This window comes from Camelus ferus, chromosome 5, assembly GCF_009834535.1.
Source record: "Camelus ferus isolate YT-003-E chromosome 5, BCGSAC_Cfer_1.0, whole genome shotgun sequence".
In the NCBI taxonomy this organism is placed as follows: domain Eukaryota; kingdom Metazoa; phylum Chordata; class Mammalia; order Artiodactyla; family Camelidae; genus Camelus; species Camelus ferus.
Window position 1 is genome coordinate 61,488,572 of NC_045700.1, and position 22,253 is coordinate 61,510,824.

The 22,253-nt window shown below is 35.5% G+C and overlaps 1 protein-coding gene and 1 non-coding gene across 7 annotated transcripts in view; both read right to left on the bottom strand.

The window, feature by feature from the left end:
• SPAG16 (sperm associated antigen 16) overlaps window positions 1-21,055 on the bottom strand; it is a 779,129-nt gene extending 758,074 nt beyond the window's left edge. For 3 of the 6 annotated variants that reach the window (XM_032479927.1, XM_032479929.1, XM_032479928.1), the window contains exons 1-3: window positions 20,862-21,055; window positions 7,244-7,290; window positions 5,721-5,816 (exon numbers count right to left, since the gene is read on the bottom strand). In XM_032479927.1, the coding sequence (XP_032335818.1) occupies window positions 5,721-5,816; window positions 7,244-7,290; window positions 20,862-20,988 (270 nt within the window). In that variant the 5' untranslated portion in view covers window positions 20,989-21,055. Of the gene's footprint in view, window positions 1-4,539; window positions 4,602-5,720; window positions 5,817-7,243; window positions 7,291-20,861 lie in introns of those variants that run through there. The other 3 variants (XM_032479930.1, XM_006184301.3, XM_014558900.2) reach the window with 3 other exon arrangements.
• LOC116663926 lies at window positions 11,946-12,052 on the bottom strand. The gene has a single exon (XR_004320282.1). It is a non-coding gene; the product is annotated as a U6 spliceosomal RNA (small nuclear RNA).
• Window positions 21,056-22,253: the final 1,198 nt, after the last annotated feature.

Consider the following 22,253-nt stretch of genomic DNA (forward strand, 5'->3'; position numbering starts at 1 on the left):
CTAGAAAAAAGGAGTTATTTCAGCAAGTGAGATATGAAATTGGGACAGTCATAAAAACTACCATATCACATAAGTCAGTATATAAAATAAATCAAGTAATGGGTAGATTCTTAAAACTATCAACAGCACCAGTGTCTCCGGAGTACATTCATTTTCTTCTCATTGGGCAAGAACTCACTAATCTCACTGCAGACCAGTTGAATAGTTAGAGCTATTTTCACCTATAGAAACACAGCAGTGGACTTTCCTTTCTACTTCTCCTTCCCGACTTGGTACTGGTCACATACTAAGTTACACAGAATGCTTACCTAGAAAGGCACTGAGGAAAGAGAATCTTTTTTGCCATAAAAAAATCCTTTTCAAAAGTTCTATAAACACTTTCATGCTGATGCTGATTACTACTAGCTATTATGACAATAGAAATAGTGGTGAGTTTAAGCAAATCTGGGGGGCTACAGGAAATTCCCAACAAATGATAGGGTCTTAAATAACTTTTAAAGCTCATGCAGAATAATTTCAAATCTCTTTCCTAAGATCATTAAAAATTATATTATATAGCAATGTTGATTACATGTAGGAATCTATGTCAAACAGCATGGGAGATGCCAAAGTAGCAGAGTACAGCATGCCATGCCTGCCATCCATCAAGTAGCTGCACTGTGGTACAAGATTAATATATATAAAACTGTTAGGTGAGGGTATAATACAGGTAGACGCAAACATTCATTATACAATAATAAATGCTGCCTTGGCATTTTGGGTCAATAAATTTGAATAAGATATTTTAAGATGAGATGGATGGAGGCTGAAGGAATCAGAAACATAGGAGGAAAGTGAAGACAGAGAGCTTGTACCTACTGTAGTTTCTAAAGATGCCCAAGGGCTGCTTACAGGATGCATGTATATATGATTGCAACATACAAGATTCCTGTGCTCTCAAATAAATGTGTTTCTCTTCCTGAATACACCTGATACAGACACCTTGAAACACCCAAAACAGAAATCCAACCACCTTGAACTGCCATAGTTCTTACTTACACATTGAGATTTATAATCCTGTCAATATATTTATGTGTCTAATACATAGTCCTTCAGCATTACACACAACACACACACACACACACACACACACACACACGTTCCTAGCTGTACTGTGATTATAAATGTCTTTTTTATCTTTACATATAATATTCACTTAACATGTATTTGCTGAACATCATCCATATGCCAGGCATTATGTGTGTTAGGAATTAAATATGAATAAGAGATTGTCCCTGTCTCAAAGAACTGAAAGACTAGTTGAGTAAAAACAATACATGTAAACAAAAACAACAATACAGAAGCTCCAGTATTTGTGATTAGGTTTGATTATAAAAGCTGTTTATATGTCTACACAGTTACCATACACAAAATCAATAGGTACGTTTACATAATTTTAAGTTGCACTTTTATCTCAATTATATATTACATACAACTCTTATTACAACTTTATAATTAATTTAATGATGATGTTAATAAAACACCTCATAATAATCACAAAAAGAGAAAGCACTCTAAAAACCAGCAAACATGCCTCACTTTGCAGAATGCTGAATTATTAAAAAAAAAATCCATCCACATGTAATTCAGAAATCTGTTGGATAATAAAAGTAGCTCTAGGATGTAGCTTATTTTTCTGTATGAAAGTTATAAAGTTGCAGTTTTCTAAGTAGACAGGTTTCTAGATAGTGTGATGAGTGCAAAATTAGAGGTAGGCTTGGTAAAGTAATAGATAAAGGTGAAAAGTATTTCACTGATCTTGGGTAGGTGAATGAAGGCTTTATTAAGAAGATTATTAAGTTGGAGTTTACGGAAGAGGAAGTTCAAGGGATGAATAAGGATGGAAGGAAATTCGAGGCAAGAAAAACATCAGAGGCAAAGACAAAGAATGCAAGTTTATTTCATTCAAAGTCAAAGTCTTATGAAGAAAGGCCAAAGAGAAAGTTAAAAAGCCAGACAAAATGCATATCAAGAAGGCAAAGGCAGACAGAAGGATGGAGACACTGGTGATTTAAGCAGAGGAGCGATAAATTCAAATTTGTGTTTAAAAACCTCTCTTAGGTGGAAGAAGAAGGAAACACAGTACCAGCAGCATGACAGTAGCTCTGATGAGAGAAGACAGAAGGTGAATCTAAGGGAAACTAAGTGAGGAATGAAAGCAAGGACAAGGATATGAAATATGCTGAAAACATAAAATCCGATGGGACTCAAGGATTAATTCAATGTTGAATAGCAAAGAATTACTGGACCATACATCAAAAGTGTCTTGATATATTTTGAACTATTCCAAAGTCAGTGAGTTCCTTTTAAAACTGTTTTGTTTTTGTTTTTTGTTTTTTTGACTAGTGAGAATCAACTCTTTAATTCAAGTCAAATCAAATATAGCGGCTTGGAGAATCTATAGGCGAGACTTGGGGTACAAGTAGCCTGGTTCTTTAACTGAAATTAAATGGGTACATCAAGGGACTAGAAGCTCAACAGTGATAAACAGCTCCTCTTATTGTGATTTAAGTCACTGAGCCTATAAAAGTAATGAAAATTATTTTATGTATTTAATTCATTAGCATTTATGATATGTAAGATTTAAAATAAAGGCACTGAACTTTCATGAAACCAAAGTCTAAGTGAAAGGAATACAAACTTACTAATCCTTTTTGTTATAACATAATTTTATCAAGAAAAATATTTGATTGTAATTCTTAATAAACATATAGGAAAATATCTTAGAATAAAATTCTATAAAATTCTCATACATTAAGTTCTCAGTACACTTGCATACTCTTAAAAATTACTGAAGACCCCAAACAGCTTTTTTTATATTATCTCTATCGACAGTTACTACATTAGAAATTAAATATTTTAATATTTTTTAAATAACTATAATAAAACTTTTACACAGTACCACAGATTAACATATTTTTATAAAAAAAATATTGCAAACAAAAAAACAGTAGGAAGAGTGGCACTGTTACAAAACTCTTCAAATGTCTAGGGGACATGGCTGGATCCTGATATTTGCTTCTGCATTCAACCTGTTGTGATATGCTGTCTTGGTTGAGCTATAAGAAGAAAATCCACATCTTGCACCTGTCAGAATGGCTATCATCAAGAACACAAATAACAAAAGTTTCACGAGGATGTGGTGGAAAGGGAACCCTCATACACTGTTGGTGGGAAGGTAAATTTGTGCAAACACTGTGGAAAACATTATGGAGGTCCCTCAAAAAACTAAAAATTTGACTACCAAATGATCCAGCAATTCCATTCCTAGGTATGTATCCAAAAAAAAAAAGACAAAAACAACTAATTCAAAAAGATACAGGGGAGTCAATGTTCACAGAAGCATTGTTTACAATTACTAAGATGTGGAAGCAACCTAAGTGTCCATCAACAGATGAATGGATTAAGAAGATGTGGTGTATATATACAACGCAATACCACTCAGCCATAAAAAAGAACGGAATTTTGACTTTTGCAACAACACAGATGGACTTGGAGAATATTATGCTAAGTGAATAAGTTAGACGGGGAAAGACAAATGCTGTATGATATCACTTACATGGGGAATCCAAAAAATACAACAAACTAGTGAATGTAACAAAATGGAAACAGACTCACAGATATAGAAAATGAACTAGTAGGGAAGGGGAGGAGGGGCAATATAGAGGTAGAGGATTAAGAGGTACAAATTATTGTGTATAAAATAAGCTACAAGAATATATTGTACAACATAGGGAATATAGACAGTATTTTATAATAACTTTGAATGGAGTATAACCTTTAAAAGTCGTGAATCACTATATTGTACACCTATAACTTACATAATATTGTACATGAACTATATTTCAATTTTAAAAGATGGGGAAAAAAAAGAAAATCCAACAGCCAGATGTGTAGCCAAAAAATCGAGGACAACTCAAAACCCCTGAAAGGAATCTTGGGGACCCCTACCAAATATCCAACAGTACTTTGAGAACTATTGATAAATATGTTAAATAATATAGTGGTTTGGTTCATTTACCAATTAATCTTCTCAAAAAACTCTTGAATATTTCAAAGAAATGCTTTCTATTTTTAGAGGAGGAGGAGGGGAGATGTCAGTAAACTTAATAATTATATGATTTGGGTGCCTTGTTACTGTTATCTTTAAAGATCAAAATTATAAGTTTATAAAAATTATATTATTATAGAATTATAGCAAGACAAAGGGCCTTTGAAATTGCACCCCCGAAATTAAAAAAAAATCAAGAACCAAAGCAGCTAAAGAATTCTCTCCCAAAATGGCAATAATATGCTAACAGGAAGGCTCACAGTGTAGAAGGGAAAATCCAGCTTGAATGTAAGTGGACTTTTTATCATAAAATTACATACGAATATTTTGAAGGAATATAATTGTGTGTATATGCATGTGGGGGGGTCTGTATTCCTGTTCCTACTTATATTCACACTTACAAAAAACACTTTAGTTTCAAGAAACAACTGACAGCAGGGAGGGTATACCTCAGTAGTAGAGTGCATGCTTAGCATGCACAAGGTCCTGAGTTCAATCGCCAGTACCTCCACTTAAAAAAAAAAATCAAGAAACAATTGACAATATAAACAAATTATACATTTGTTATAGATAATAACATTTTTTATATTTTAATTTTTCAATAATCACTTTATAAATAATGAAACTATATTTAAAATCATAATTCAGAACCACTGCACCCCTCAAAAACTGATATTGTATAGTACATAGACAATCTAAAATTATGAAATAAAGCATGCATCAATTATCAAATTTTTCATATGTATTACCTAGGTTTAAAGAAGATTATAAGAATTCATTTAAATGTCAACTATTGGAAAAATAGTCCTTGTTAATTTTTTAACTAATACAACTACTTAATTTCCAAACTTTCAATTTTTCAATAATTTCAACTATATTTAACATTCTTAATAGTATGATGATCTTTTACCTGCAATCATTAATGAAAATTTTAAAAGTCCTCATTGAATAGGAACTACTACTATCCTCTAGCATAGAAGAAAATGTATCTTGCTTACGAACAGATGTAATAAAATCGTAACAAAATGAAGTTGGTTTCATAAGCAATAAATATTCTTAAAACAGAAAGGCCATGGTACAACTTAAAGCTAGTTTTTGAAGACAAAATACTATAGAAATAAAATCCAAATCAGAAATACATAAATGACTTTCATAAAATGTATCCATATTTAATTTTAAATGCTTAAGGAAAACTTTTGTGAATTTTCTGCATAGCATTGTTTCAAAGAACTCAAAAAAAAAATGTAAAAACTTAAATAAGAGTCAACCAGCTATAAATATGTCACAAATCTAGAGAGTTAACACTTGTAAGGTTATAGTAAAAGAAAGCTCATGAGAAATTGGTGAAAAAAGAGTTACTGATATTTGGTTCAGTAGATATGACAGCTACTACACTGTATTTATTCCCCAGTTGTCTTTCTTGGATTCATCTTTGGATTTACAAACACCTTCTAGCATGATACCAGATAGAAAAATGCAATTACAGTTTGGATCATAATTTTTTTCATTCAGTGATTCATTTATCCATTTACTTACTTAGCTGCTATTAAAGTTTACATGACTTTTGAAACTTCATATAAAAAAGTAGCACCATTGAACTATAGGCTATAGTTCTGTTCCAAATTCTCACCAAAATTTGCGTATCTGTAGCCTGTTCTTGGACCATCTGAATTGCTTTTGCCAGATCTTCTTCACCTTCTGGAATGCTAAAGTTGTCATCTGGTATCTAAATCACAGAGAAAGAGAAGGATAGAAAGAGTTAGCAGGAATATAAAAATACTTTATTTTCATTTTAAAAATAATTTTCCCTCTGGGATTTCAAAATTGTAGAATAGATAAACAAGATTACACTGTATAGCACAGGGAAATATACACAAAATGTTATGATAACTCACAGAGAAAAAAATGTGACAATGAGTGTGTGTATGTCCATGAATGACTGAAAAATTGTGCTGAACACTGGAATTTGACACAACATTGTAAAATGATTATAAATCAATAAAAAATGTTAAAAAAAAAAAGATGGTCAACCTAGGAAACAAAAAAAAATAATAATTTTCCTTATAAAACAAAGGATCATAGAAATACACTTTATGTAAGATACCGTGTCATTCTGAAGATCTATGAAAAATGTACAACTAACAAGCAGGCAGCCCTCTGACTTCCTTGTAAACATCACTCAATGTCACTTCTAATGAACTTGAGATTAGCTTATGGGCAATAGCTTTTATCTATAATGACAAATGTAGTCTAACAACTGCTGGAAAAAAGATGTTAGGCCACCTAAAAGCCATCATTCTCTCCTCATCCCAGATTTTCTCCACCATTACTTTTTCATAACTACTAGCAACTGCAAATCTCTGTTAAATTGAGTCTAATATTAAAAAACAAAACAAAACAAAACTCACTGCCTGAATGTTAAGTTCTTGGAAGAAGGCAATTGACTCTAACTATGATATTAATGAGAGTTAACACGTATTGCCTGCTTCTTGTGTACTGATGACAGTTTTAAGCCCTTTACATTTATCAACTCATGCAGTAATTTCAGGTAGTTATGTATTAATATTCTCTCTGTTTTACCAGTAGTAATACAAAGCCTATCTTCTGTGTTCACCCTGTCTCCTGCTTGCCCAGGCCACAACTGTCAGGCTGGCTTCCAGACAGTTTTATTCACAGCTTCTGTCATCTAGGAGTGACTCTGCCCTCCAAGTCTCAGAGGTAATGATTGGTCTCACTGGAACAATGAATTAAAGGAAAGGTTGAAATAGTAACCACATTAGACAGAAGAATAGCTAAGTTGGAAGGAAGCATAGGATCTGAGCTCCAGCAGGTAGCAGGAATCTGGAAACCCTGCAGACTAGATGATAAGGAATACCTGCTAGACAGAGATGACAGAGTGTGGTTCAGATCCATGGGTGATAAAGAGCTGACTCTGAAGGACAAGTAACAGGAAAACCAAAAGAGCCAGATGTATTAACAAATCTAAATTTTTAAATAGAATTTCACACCTTACTCTTAACCAGCTGGTATTAGTTAAATTGAGTTCAAAACCTACCATCACTTAAGAAAAAAATTGATTAAAAATAAAATGAGTATTTAACAAAAATGACTGTAATGAATTTACAAAATAAGGATGTAAAATGAACAAATTACCTCTTCATATTCATAATCATCTTCAGATGCTTCAGTTAGGGTGACCTCTAAATATACTGTCAAGTTTTAATCTCAAAATAAATGAAATAAAATTATTATATTTAAAAATTGATGTAATGTTAAAATACAGTAGTAGATCTGAGTATTTCACCAAGTTAGTAAATATATGTAAATTAAAGTTATTTTTAAAATTTGTCTTCCCATACAGCTTACAACTATAGGAAATATTTTAAAACAAAAAATTTTAATTATTATTTTAAATTATTGTTCTACACAACCCAAACCCATGAAAAACTAAATTTTTATCTATTTACTATCTAATAATTTCCAACTTGATTCTAAGAAGGCTAATGAAAATGTACACAGCATCATAAAATAAATTAGGAAGAGATAAGAAATGATGGACAGGAAAATTGTAACAGTAAATTTTTCAAATTTATCTAAAACCATACTAAATTTTCCAGAGTCCCTGAGTCGTTCACAGTTCAGCTTGACTTCTTTTTTTGGTTTAAAGTGTTCCAAATGAAAAAACAAAAGCTCACCAAGATTCAAATATAAGTTAAAAAATAGACTTCAATGTTTTCATCCATAAAAGTTAATCACATCTCCACTCTCTTTCTTATATATCTCAATTTTAAAATTTAATTATCCTCTCAGGAAAGGCAGTCTAATTTTTAAGCAAATATAAACTATATAGTAGTAATTCAGTAGTTCATAAATTATCAAGATATATCAGCATTAAAATATCAGTGGAAATCATTCTAATAAAAATTCTAATAGCATTGCTGTAAGACCTTCAAAAATTACAAGTTACTCTAATTACAAATGAAGACTTCAATGTAACATTCAGTTTTAAAAGAAATCACAACATATAGCAGTAATCCTGCTTTGTTGCTTGGTTGGTAGGTTTACATTTTTTTCAAATGTACAGACTTGATTATGCCAAGTATAAAGGTATAAAATAAAACACCTCAATGCACAGTAGTGGTTATGAAAATCAAGGATGAGATTAGCCTAGTTTTCATTTTGCTGCTGGTTATAAGAAATTGTCTCTGTTATTCCATCCTCCAAGAGTAAGCTGAAGCTGTGTATAAGAACTTCTGCTGTTTGTAATAAGAACTGATAACACTTACTTAGTATTTAATAGGAGCCAGGCACTGTCCTGAGAGTTTACATGCATTAACTTACTTCATCCTCATCTTACCTATGAGGCTGGAACTATTATTATCTCCGTTTTACAGATCAGGACTCAAAGGCACAAAGTTACACAACCAGGGCCTAACAGAGTTGGGAATCAGCCCCAGGAGTTCAGGTTTCACTGTGCTACACTATTTCTCTTGTTATTCTATATGGGTTTGCTGTGCTATACAAACACTTGAAGTGTTTGCCAACTATCTTACACACAGTTCTAAACCTCTAAAAGATAATGCATTCTTGTTTCTCAGCCCCACCATAAGCAATAACGTCACCGTCTGTCTTACTACTTAAGGAGACACTTAAGCCTAGTTCAGTTGTCACCAATCCTCAGGCACCAGATAACTGTCAAAGGACCAGTATTTAATTGTCAAACATGAGTGTCTCTCCCATTAATAGAGTGAAAAGTAATTTAGGCTAAAAAAAATAACTAGGTAAAAGTAGATTTAAAAACAAGAAGCAAACAAAAAATTGCACACCTGCAGTCCACCCCATAGCCTGGACTTGCTCATACTAAGCACCAGGAGAGAATTACCCACCTATACATTAGTGATCTACTGTTTCACAACAGTTTCCAACAGCATTTGCCTCACACTTCCTTTAATTGCTTGCCAGCAACCTCCTTAAAGACCATCAGGCTACCACTAACATTCAAGGTATTAGCTTTCACTAACATTCTACTTAAAGTGCTTTCACCATCTGCCTAATATTCAATTCCAAAGCCATTCTGAGGTATTTAGGTATTTCTTACATTAGAACCTCATTTCTAGATATCAAAATCTACACAACAAAGTCCCCAAAATTTAGGCAATAAGCATCCTTTATCTCAAGTCCCTGTGGTTAAGAATTCAGTAGTGACTTAGTTGGAAAACTTTGATTCGAGGTCTCTCATGAAATCTGTCAAGATGGCAATGAAGATTGCAGTCAACTAAAGGCTTAAATGATTCAACAGGATCCACTTCTAAGATGGCTAACTGGCACTGTTGGCTGGAAGCCTCAGTTCCTCCCTATGTGGGTTTCTTCACAGGCTTCTTAAGCCTCCTCAAGACATGGTGGCTAGCTACCTCCAAAACAAGCAATTCCAGAAAACAAAGTGGAAGCCACAATGTCTTTTATGAACAAGCCTCACAAGTCATGTATCATCATTTGTTCAGCATCCTATTGGTTACATATGTCAACTCTACTCAGTATGTAAAGATACTATATCAGAGCATTTATACCAGGAGATGGGTATCATTTGGAGGCTGGCTACCATACTAACTCATAAGGTTTCAAGAGTATTAAAGGATTAACATACTTAAATCATTCAGACTGGTACCTGGCTTATAGTAAATGCTATACAAGTATCTGTTATTATTTTCCTTGTTCTAGAAAGAGATGAGAACCTGTGGAGAGGCCTCGTTAAGTCTCCCATGATCTAGTTCCTCCATATGTTAAGATAAATGGATAAATAAAAGACATTCTGAATTTTCTTCCTTTTCTAGATTTCTATTTTTCGGATACATTTTCACTTAATGAAATAAAATTTCCTAAGGTTCAGCTACAGAAATTCAGCCTCTTTTTATGGAAAATACATCCCCTTCTGAGAAACAGCTATTGGAGTTTGATTTTGTAGGCAGTCACTTGCCTTTAAGTTGTTAGAAAAGTAATGCCATCCTTCATCACTGCTTATATCATAATAAATTTCACAAAGAAGTAAATATAAAATGATCTGGATAGACTTTATAATTATAAATAAGCCAACTGCTGACAAGATTACTATGAGGAAGAAACATCAAAGCAAAGCTTCTTAAATATGGCTATATGTAGAGGAAAAAGTGATTTGTCCTCGATGATTTGGAAATATCAAACAACACTTGTAGACTGCTAGCCAAAAAATATTCTAGGCAATGGATTTTAATCTCTAATAATATATTCTGTTTCCCCACAATCAAAAAGAGTAAATGAAAAAATAACTACCATTTTATAAAGCTTGGAAAGTATTGTCACATGGATCATAACCACATATACTCTTATAACCCTGTGAGATTGAATAGCACAGATATAGTCACTTCTAAATTGAAAAAAAAAAAAAAAAAAAAAAGGAAACTGAATCAGGAAGATTAACAGATTTGGCCAAAATCATAGCTACAAGTGACAAAGTTTCCTGAATCAAATGACATGATTCTTCAACGACACGCTATTGTTTCTACAGTGACACAATAGCAATAAGCAATTTTTACCAATATCCTCAGTAATGAACCCTCACTTGTTTGTTTTCCAAACTCTCAAGTGTTATATTACTAACAGATAAATTAAATTCTTTAAATAGCTCAGTTTGAAGACCCTAAAGGAAGAAGAAGTATAAAAGATTTACAGGGCTATACACCCAAAGATTAAATAAACCAAGGGCAAGAGATTAACCCAACAAAAGGTCAAGCAGAGGACAAATACCCAAAGCAGGAATCAGTGTCCTCCTTAATTATTTTTAGTACAGACATATGACTTGTACAGAAAATCTTCCCAGAAGCAACTCAGCTGAAACGTGATGTTGCATTGTTACTGAAGAAGTAAATGTACTTTGGCATGTATGTTTGTATGCATCTGTCTAGCTGGCTAGCTGGCTAGAAACACATGGACAAATGCACAAACAAATCCCAAAACAATTCTGTGTCAGTTTACAAATATGCAGACAGCTACAGGAAGATAAAAATAAATGAACATGGAAATTAGAGGAGAAAGGGAAATAGAAGTAAAAGAAACCTAAAGATGCAGTACATGCCATAAAGTTTCATGAACTTCGTTAAATACAAGCCACAGGTTTGATTCTAAGCTTCCCAGCAGTCAGGGTAAAGAGGGGAATGTAATCAGAGATCAATTCAGTATCCATCCAATGAAAACAGATGAGATTCTCAGCAGATGTATAGCAATTTCTGGATCAGAAGCCTGAGAGAAATTACACCCTTAGCTTCTCATAAAGAGAACACTGTGGACCATACAGACATTGATCCTCTTGAAAAGACAGAATGAAGCAGGATCTGATGGAGCACTGTGTGTGAAAAAGGTGAAAAAGGTGCTTTAGAAGCAATATTGGTAGAGTGGAAATGGGCAATTCATCAAGAGTTGCCTGAAAGATAAAACCCTTTACTCTGATTCTACTTGTACTAAGCAACTTTCTCATCTGTTGTCTAATCTCTTCGGTGAGCCTATTCTCTAGGAAACGTCCATGCAATTAAACTGGTCACAATTTTCATGCAAAGTTATTTTTCCACTGCAGAATAATAAATTGGCTTTCTGGCCTAAAAGCACTCTCTTTTTTCTTTTTAATTTAATTGAAGTATATAATGTTCAGTTTATAATGTGTCAATTTCTGGTGAACAGTATAATTTTTCAGTCATATATATGTATATTCATTTTCATATTCTTTTTCATTATAGGTTACTACGAGATATTGAATATAGTTCCCTGTACTATACAGAAAAAAACCTGTTGTATATCTATTTTGTATATAGTAGTATGCACATCTCAAAAAAATATGGAATGCTTCACAAATTAGCGTGTCATCTTTGCACAGGGGCCATGCTAATCTTCTCTGTATCATTCCAATTTTAGTAAATGTGTTGCTGAAATAAGCACAAAAGTCAGTTTCTTAGCCAAGCTGACTCTGAGCCCTTACAAAACTCCCTTCCCATTACCTGCCTAGTATTTCATCAAAAAATATTACTGAACTCCAGTTCCAAAGTTCATTTTTTTCTATTCTGTCTATTCCCCTCAGATCTAGTTCCTGCCTTTCTGCCTGCTTGAGCTTGACTTAACACTTAATACTGTGCCTGGTTTTCTAGTCTGATCTTGCCCAGGGTACTATCTGTGGCTTCCCTTCCCCCTTGGCCTGCAGCCACTGTCCACAGTAACACATCCCTTCCAGGCCAGATACTATATCCTGGGGTCACAGCCTGGACTCAGACTAAGGGTCCTACTCCTCCACATCTCCACTTGCTCTGCAAGGAATTTAGTAGTACTTGTGAGTTTGTATACTATGAATTAGTTCCCTGGTACTTCATCACCCTGGGTGAACTAACTGGTAGCTTCTGCACCAGCAGAATCTGCACCAGATCCTGACCTTGTAGATCTTGTCAGAAAATAGGCCAATATACACCCACAGTGAAACTGCCAGGAAGCCCCAAATCTATCACCACACCACAGAAGACACAACTGCAAGAAGCTTCAGAGAAGCATTTCAGCTGGCCTAATGGAGCAGAGCTTGAGGTGACAGTTGGTATGATGGGGTTACAAACAAGGTTCTGCAAACGGACCACAGCCAGAAAGAAAGGAACAATTTTCAGATGAGAGTAGCCTACAAAGTTCCTCACAAGCATTAGTAGGCAGTGATCACTGCTAGTAGCACCATCTTTATAAAGAACCAGAGTGAAACATATAGCTAATTATAGTTTATATGATGTCCAAGCTACTATAGACAGAAATTGCCTTATAATCTTTGTCATCACTGCAGAATCAATGCACACAGAGGCATCTAAAATCTAGCCTGGATCCTCCATGATCAGCATTTTACTCATTACATTGAAATAAAAAGAAATGTAAAGAGCAAACATCACAGTCATGTTCCCTTTCTTAGAAAAGCCAGTTTAAATAGTTAACTGAACAATATAGACCAAAGGTGGCAAATAACTGGCAAACTTGCTGCCATATTCCCCACTGCTGTTTGCCTCCTTCAGTCTTTCCTTTCCAGTCTTATTAACACCACATGCCAGGGAATCACTACCAATTCAACAGAATTAGCAAGAGTGGAAATTTACTGGCCATTCCTACCCTAAACAGCTATTGCACATCTCTGCCTCAGAAGCTGGAAGATAACTTTTTAATATATATATAAAAATTACTTTTCTAAATTTCTTTTGTTTATTTTGAGGGGGGAGGTAATTAGGTATTTATTTATTTATTTATTTATTTTATTTAACTGGTGGTGCCAGGGATTGAACCCAGGACTTTGTGCATACTAAGCACATGATCTACCATTGAGCTATACCTTCCTCCCCAACTTTCTTTCAATGTATAGGACTCATAGTTCTTATAGTGGAGTAGTGGTGTAAGTTTTTCCAACTTCTAAATCAGGAGACCCAAAGATATGGGGTCTACATATTATACCTCTATCTGAAAATATAAAGGCTAGAGGTTACCATACAATACAGCCTTGCTACTCCAATTATAGTCCTTAGACCAGAAGCACCAGTAGCACCTGGGAACTTGTTAACAATGCAGGATGTCAGCCCAGACCCGGACATGTTGAATTAGAATCTCCATTTAAAGATATATGTCTTTGATTCATTTGCACATTAAAGTGTGCCCAGACTAGAGGACACAGAACAAAATACAAACTTTTCTCTCCAAAATTTTTATGCATGTCAAATTCAGCACTCCCAGTTTAGTAATATGCCTCTTGATCTACATTCTACATTCAGATTGTCTATCCTTTTTATTTGAATACATGTAGGATGCAACAAAGCACCCATGGGCAAATTCAGTTTTCCAATGATAATAAAGAATACACTACTTGAGAACCTAATGATTATTAAGGATTTTACAAGTATCTTCTCACTTAATACTATAAATATTCCAGAGAAGTAACATTCTAGAGGAGAAAAATAACTAAATGTTAAAAGCAACAAATAAAATAATTTTTTTAAAATAGCAAAAGTTCAGTTTTAATTAAACAAAGTTATCAGCAGACATTACTACTGCAGTGAGAAAATGGCTAAGGATATCACCTAAGAGGAAAAGCATGCACCCTTAGATGAGGTATAAATTTAGTGTGATCGCCATATTTCAGGGTTTGTAATCCTTAATTCTGCATGTTTGGAAATAATTGACTTTGGGACTGCACCTAGAGTTGTTTAGCCTCAAAGAACTGTCTTAAACTCACTCAACCCTCAGAAATTGTTGTTGGGGCCAGATGAGACCCTTTCAGGGGCCAGCAAAGTTATGTCCACAGTCTAAGAAGTCAAATTCTTAGTGTTAAAATGCCTAGAAAGATAAAACAATAATCAAAAGCCTATTAGGGGATCAGAGAATCAATGCAAAGGCAGGTAGGTAACAAAAACAACACTACTTTGGGAGCTCCACTTCCCTAGAGTCCATGCATTCCACTATTCTTCCTTGAACAAGTTCTTTCTTTAGACAAATAAAAAAAAAATCAATTAAGCATTAGCTTTCTTAATACAATACGTTCCAGACTGCACTTCCCAGATGTCTGCAGCCACACATTAAAAGGCAACCCCTGGTCACTACTACAATTGAAAACCTCACCCAAGTTGTACTGATTTTTAATAGAGGATTCATTCACAAAAGACGATCAACCTTCTTTACAATTACTAAAGATACCTACTTGCCCCTTTACAGATCACATAGGTAAAATCTAGCCTTATATTTTACGAAGCTGCAAATATTTTTCTAATGAAGAGTTCTCTAGAGGATTTGTATATCCCATGACTAGATTTCTTAATGTTCTGGAGAAAGCTGAGTAAGATAAGAACTATGTCATGTATGTCTATATCTCGCCTTATGCAAGTTTAAAACTCACAAGCAATGATATCATGAAGTGCTTCAGAAGAGAAACAGGTGGCACCATTATAGCGAAGATGTTACAAGGGAGGGTTGCCATAGGGGTAAGAATTCTATTTCCTGGACACATTCTCTAAACTGTCATAAAGAATGTGAGGTTTCTACTAATGAAGCCATTCCCCACCAATGTGGATCATGGCTATGCTTCTGGTTTGGACCACACTAACCTATCCATGTTATTTATGTCTGAATGTTAAAGAGCAAAGAAAAGGGAGATTTCCTAGAGAATTTTAAGTCAACTTCTTTCAAAGCCTTGCTCAATATTGATAGCTCATTGCCTACTGTTCTAGGAGCATCTGTTCAGTCATAAATAAGGGACGTCCAGGACGAAATGCAGTGGATTAGAAATGATTAAGTATATGTGTAAAGTAGAGAACATCAGACTTCTGATTCATTAGTGAGTATTAACATTTTTATTTATCCACTACAATAGCTCAATTAAATTACCTGAAAACTAAAGACTTTAAGCCCAGAAAAGACTCACTTCAGCAACTATCATAATTGCCTTAAAGAACCATGTCAAATAAAACTATATAGTCAACTCTTAATTATGCATGTTAAGACAGCTCAGAGATACAGGGATAACTGAAATTCAAAAGTAATTCTCAAACTTCATTTAACTAAGAGTTAAAGCCTCTCACATGACTAAACCTCTTACCTGAAGATTGAATGTAGAAAAAACTAATTGGTTAAATGTTTAGTAATCTCCTGACTACCTTCTGGTTGAAACCCCAAATAGTGAACCAAAGAGAAATGGAAGAAGAGCAAAGTGGCCAGATAATTCATAAAGAAGATAATAAAATCATGAAAGAAGGGTGGGATCAATATGGCAGAGTAGGAAGAACTTGAGCTCCCCTCCTCCCATGGAGATACCAAAACTACAACTACATACAGAACAACTCTCTGAGAATAACTTGAAGACTAGAAGAACATCTCTTCTTATTAAAGATATAAGTGGGGAAAAATTACACCATAACAGTAGAAGGAACAGAGGTGTGATCTAGTCAGGACCCACACTCCCAGTGTGGCAACCCACTAGTAGAAGGGGATATCACAAACACAAAGGAGGCCCTTCCAAAACAGCAAGGGGTTCAAGCTCCATGTTGGTAACCCCAGGCCAGGAGACCTGCATCAAGAATATGAGCCCCCCATAAGGTCTGGCTTTGAAAACCAGTGGGGCTTACATACAGAAGAGCTAGAGGGCTCTTATGAGAAACCAGATCTCCACTCTCAAGGGCTCATGCACAAACTCACTGACTCTGAGTATCAGCACATATGCAGCAGACTGAATAGCACCTGGCACTCTCACTGACCTACCAAAGCCATCCCAGCATGTTCCCAGCCTGTGGCCATTCCATCTCCAGCTGCCTTACCAAGGCAGCCCCCACTCAGCATGGCCCAGGATCCCCCTCTTTCCCAGCCCACTTCAATTCCAGATCAGAGCAAAAATAAATGAAACAGAGACAAGAGAAAAGATCAATGAAATAAAGAGCTACTTCTTTGAAAGATAAAGAAAATTGATAGAACTTCAGCCAGACTGTTGAATAAAAAAAGAGAACCCAAATAAATAAAATCAGAAATGAAAAAGGAGTTACAACAATACCACAGAAACATAGTCAAAGAGACTACCACAATTACACACCAACAAACTAGATAACCTGGAATAAATATATGAACTTCTAGAATTATATAATCTTCTAAGACTGAATCAGAAAGAAATAGGTAATCTGAACACACTGGATACTAATAATTAAATTAAATTCGTAATTAAAAAACTCCTAACAAACAAAAGTTCAGGACCAGACAGCTTTACAAGGAGATTTACCAAACATTTATAGAAGAGTTAATACCAATTCCAAGAAATTGAAGAGAAGGGAATGCTTCCAAACTTACTCTACGAGGCTAGGATCACCATGATACCAAAACCAAACAGACACTACAAAAAAAAAAAAAAGGAAATTACAGGCAAATATCTCTGATAAACATAGACGTAAAAATCTTAAACAAATATTAGCAAACTGAACTCAACAACACATTAAAAGGATCATACATAATAATTGAATGGCATTTATTCCAGGATTGCAAGTATAGCTCAATACCAATAAATCAAACAATGTAATATATACCATATTAACGAAATAAAAGATGATCTCAACAGATGTAGAAAAAGCATTTGACAAGATTCGATATAAATTTATGATAAAAACTCTCAACAAGGTGGGTATAGAGGGAACATAACTCAACATAATAAAGGTCATATCTCACAAACACACAGATCACATCCAACTCAAGGATGAAAAACTTAAGGCTTTTCCTCTAAGATTAGGAAAAAAATAAGGATGCCCAATTTCACATCTTTTATTCAACATATTATTGGAAGTTCTAGCCACAAGAAAAAGAAGTAAAAGATAGCCAAATCAGAAGGGAAGAAGTAAAGTTCACTATTTACAGGTGACATGATACTATTTATAGAAAAACTCCAAAGACTCCACCAAAAGTTATTAGAAATAATAAATGAATTCAATTAAGTTGCAGGATACAAAATTAATATACAGAAATCTGTTCTTTCTCTGCACTAATAACAAACTAGCATGTTTCAAAGAATTGGAAGAAATACTCCTAAAATTTGTATGGAAACACAAAATACCCTGAATATCAAAGCAATCTTAAGAAATAAAAACAAAGGTGGAGGTATCACACTCCTTGACTTCAAACTATGATACAAAGCTATAGTAATCAAAACTGTAAGACACTGCCACAAAAACAGATACAAAGATCAATGGAACAGAATAGAGTGCCCAGAAATAAACTCATACTTATATGGTCAATTAGAACATACAATGGAGAGAAGACAGTCTCTTTAATAAATGGTGTTGGGAAAACTGGACAGCCACAAGCAAAAGAATGAAATTAGACCATTTTCTTTCACCATATAGAAAAACAAACTCAAAATGGATTAAAGACTTAAATATAAGACCTTTACCATATAACTCCTAGAAGAAAACATAGGTACTGTGCTTTTGATTTTTTTTTTTTTTTTGGATCCCTCTCCTCAACCAAAAGAAACAAAAGCAAAAATAAACAAGCAGGAGTACATCAAATTAGAAAGCTTCTGCATAGCAACAAAAACTATCAACAAAATGAAAAGGGCAAAGGCAATCTCCTGAATAGAAGAAGAAGATATTTGCAAATGATATACCTGATAAGGGGTTAATATTCAAAGTAGAGAAAGAACTCACACAACTCAACATCAAAAAATAAACAATCCAATTAAAAATGGGCAGAAGACCTGAAAAAGCATTTTCCCAAGGAACACATATAGACAGCCAACAGACATATGAAACGGTTCTCAACATCTTTAACCATCAGGGAAATGCAAATCAAAACCACAATGAGGTTATCACCTCACATCTGTCAAAATAGCTATTATCAAAAAAATAAGAAATAACAATTGTTAGTGTTGGCGAGGATGTGCAGAAAAGGGAATCCTTGCACACTATTGTTGAGAATACATAAATTGTTGCAACCACTATGGAAAACAGTATGGTGTTTCCTCAAAAAGTTTAAAATAGAACTACTATATGACCCAGCAGTTCCACTTCTGGAAACTTATCTGAAGAAAACAAAACACTAATTTGAAAAGATGTATATACCATATGTTTACTGCAGCATTATTTACAATAGCCAAAATATGGAAGTAATCTAAGTGCCCATCAATGGATGAATGGATAAAAATGTGGTTATACACACACACACACACACACACACACACACACACACAATGCCATTAAAAAATTGAAATCTTGCCATTTGCGACAACATGACTGGAACTTGAGGTATCATGCTAAGCAAAGTAAGTCAGACAGAGAAAGACAAATACTGTATGATTTCACTTATATGCAGGATCTATAAAACAAAACAAACAAGCATAACAAAACAGAAGTAGTCTCATAGATACAGAGAACAAACTTTTGGTTGCCAGAGAAGAGGGAGATGGGGTTTGGGTGAAAGAGATAAAGAGAATTAAGAGGTACAACTCCCATGGTGTTGTATGTACAGCAAAGGGAATATAATCAATAATATTGCAATAACTTTATATGGTGACTTACAGTAACTAGATTTATAATGGTGATCATTTTATAATGTATAAAAATATTGAATCATTGTTATACACCTGAAACTAATGTAACGTCATTCAATTACACTTCAATTAAAAAAATCCTGAAAAGTTACAGTTGCTTGTATTTGTAAATATGATTACTTGGAAAATCAAACCTGTCTGTAAGACAGATTTTTTGCAAACTGCTATATGTTAGCAATTGTAACTCAGGGATCTCCCTGCAAACTAAGTAAACCTGATTTTCATCAGTGAAAGTTGTGTTATATTAAATTCTCACCATTTATTTCAAAAAAGATTTTTGCAAGTTACCTCGCTGTTTGCCTCATATTAACAATTTAACTATATGTGATAGAAATCATTTAATGCAGACAGATATGATAAGATGCCTGGTTATCATTCTCTAGCATGGACACTGTAAAACTTCATACTTTGATGTAGGTAAGCTCTGAAAAAAATCATTGGATTATTTCTGAATTTAAAAAGAAGTATTACAGTTTATTAAGTGCTATGAAAATAGAGTATAAAACCTCACTGAAGACACTAGAGCACCCACATATTTCATTTAAATTGATTTCAAACTATTCAAACATATTCTTGTAAAAATCATGTTTGCATTGAATAAGATACTATATATTTTCTTTGAGCTTTTCAACCAAGTTCTTCAAAGCTCCCTGTAGCAGGAATGTGCACTGGGGCTGAGTCAGAACAGGTTCATCAGTTTGCCAAAGCCCCAAAATGAATCATTACTGGATCCTTGAACTCTCTGAATCGAAGTTGGGTGAGGGGGATTATATCTGGACCAAAGAGAAAAAAGGTAGCTTTTGGAATTTCCTTGATATCTTTAAAAATAAAAGATAACCCTCTCTCTCATCTGCCTGAATAATGGAGTAAATACCACTTTTTCATGAACCCTCCCCGTTTCCCCATTAATTTATATGCCTACAGAAGAGGAGCTCAATGCTTTACACAAGAAACAGTGAATCCAATTATTCCACCTATGGCTATTCAATTTTTCTGTTTTTTTCCATCGATAATCGCTCATCACTATCTGATCTGGTTTCTTCTTAACATCTCTGAGCCTTATCAACTTACCAGGTTACTACTTAGCTGTTAAAGGAGAAAAATAATTATTTTCATTAAATAGCCAAAATTGAAACTTCCCATTAAGTCGATGCTACCAAATCATTTAAGCATTAGACAACTGGGTCATCGACAGGATCCGGTTTGATAGTCCGAGCTTCCTCTTCTTACAGCCAAAGGCACGGGTCTTTCCCTAATCTCCTAATGTTTCCCGATGGAATTTGCTTTCACGGCATTTTGAAGGTTTGGAGGGCTTAAGAAAACTACTGAGCGAAAAGAGGATTGAGTGAATTTGTTGTGCTACTTAAATTAAAACGGCAAAGTTTATTGACTGGTTACTACTAAATAGAAGGCTCCTGAAGGTCTTCTACTCTTGTTCCAACAGGAACACAGCGGGCTACGACTACTGAGAGGCGAAAAATTACAGTGGGTTAGGTATCAGGGGGTCAGAATGGCGGAGGAGCCACCTTGAGGTCCAACAGGTATCTCTCAACAGGCGCGGTGACCTCCAGCCACACGGGGCACCCCCAGTGGGAAGCGGCCGCCCTCGCCCCCAACACCCGTTACCGCGGCCAGCGTGTGGGGGCCGCGCCTACACCGGAAGGATACGCTCCAGGTAGTAGGCGCCCTCGGCGGCAACCGCCTCATTGGTGTCCCCGGAAACCGTCATGCCCATGCCCAAGGCTTCTTCCAGGCCCCGCAGGGCGGAGGTGGGCATCCCTTGCTGAGCCGCCATCTACAGCACTCGGGGGTTTCAGACCCTGACCGGCCAACCGCATTCCTCAGGGGAACGGCAAAGACGGCGGCCGGCAAGCCCACGCAGCTCTCGCGAGAGCCTGGCACCCTTCACCCCTCCCACCGGGCGGGCTCGGCCCGGAAGGGCCGCCCTGAGCCGTGAATGTTGGCGCCCTCCGTGCTTCCTACGTTACCGAGGCAACCTCGTTGCCTAGTTACCCTGGACGCTCAGGGTGCAGCTCCAGGAGTGGACGAGATAAAATAAAGCAGTGGACTTGGTTTGCACACATTTTCTTCCCCAGGCGGCTCGGTTTTCTTTAGTTTTGACCCCAGCATTTCTTCCTTCGTTTTCTTCTCTAAATTGCCTTTCTATTGGTTCTCACCTGCCCATCATCAGTCCCCAGATTTTAGATATATGTAGTCCTAGTTGTCACCAGGGAAAACTAAGGGCAAACTCAGTGCCCATTGAGAGGGGCGGGGGGGGGGGGGAGGTCCCAGTAATCCTAATTGAGAGATTGGCCCAGAGGAAATACCAATAAAGAACTAGGATGGTCACCCTGGTCAATTCCAATCTTGTGCTCCTTTAAAGTATCTGTACATCTGTTTGACTTTGGTTTTATACTCAGGAACTTGTAACCATATTTGTAGGGTTGATTCTTACCAAAGTAAAGCCATTTCCAGAAAAATTATGAGGTACAAGTGGTCCTAAAATAATGTATTGTTACGGAGTCCAAACTCTACTGCTCGCCACAGGACAGGCCAATAATTTGGGAGACAGGGTGTGGGGGCAAGGAATAGCAACTTTATTCGGAAAGACAGCAGACCAAGAAGATGGTAGACTAAAGTCCAGGAGAACCGTCTTCCCCAAGTCAGAATTCAGGCTCCTTGTATACTAAAAAGGGGAGGGGGTATGCTTGTTGCAAACTGCTTGGTGTTGGAATCCTTTGTTCTTGCAACTGTCCACGTGGGTCAGGTCATGGTGTCCCTGTAAACCTCCAACAAAATAAATATTTTCTATTCTGCAACTTTATATCTTTATATGAATAGAAAAGTGTCAATAACCTTAAAGATCAGAGCCTTGAGAATAGGCTATCCTGTATACTTCAGCCTATAGGTAAAATTCTTTTACAAAAGGTGCAGAACCAGCTCAGGAAACAGAGCACAGGGTTAAAGCCAAAGGAACAGATCTAAAATGGAGTCAGATTTGTTCCTTTCTATTACAGTATGATATTTGCCCAATTATGTGCAGTCTTTCTAAGACAGAAT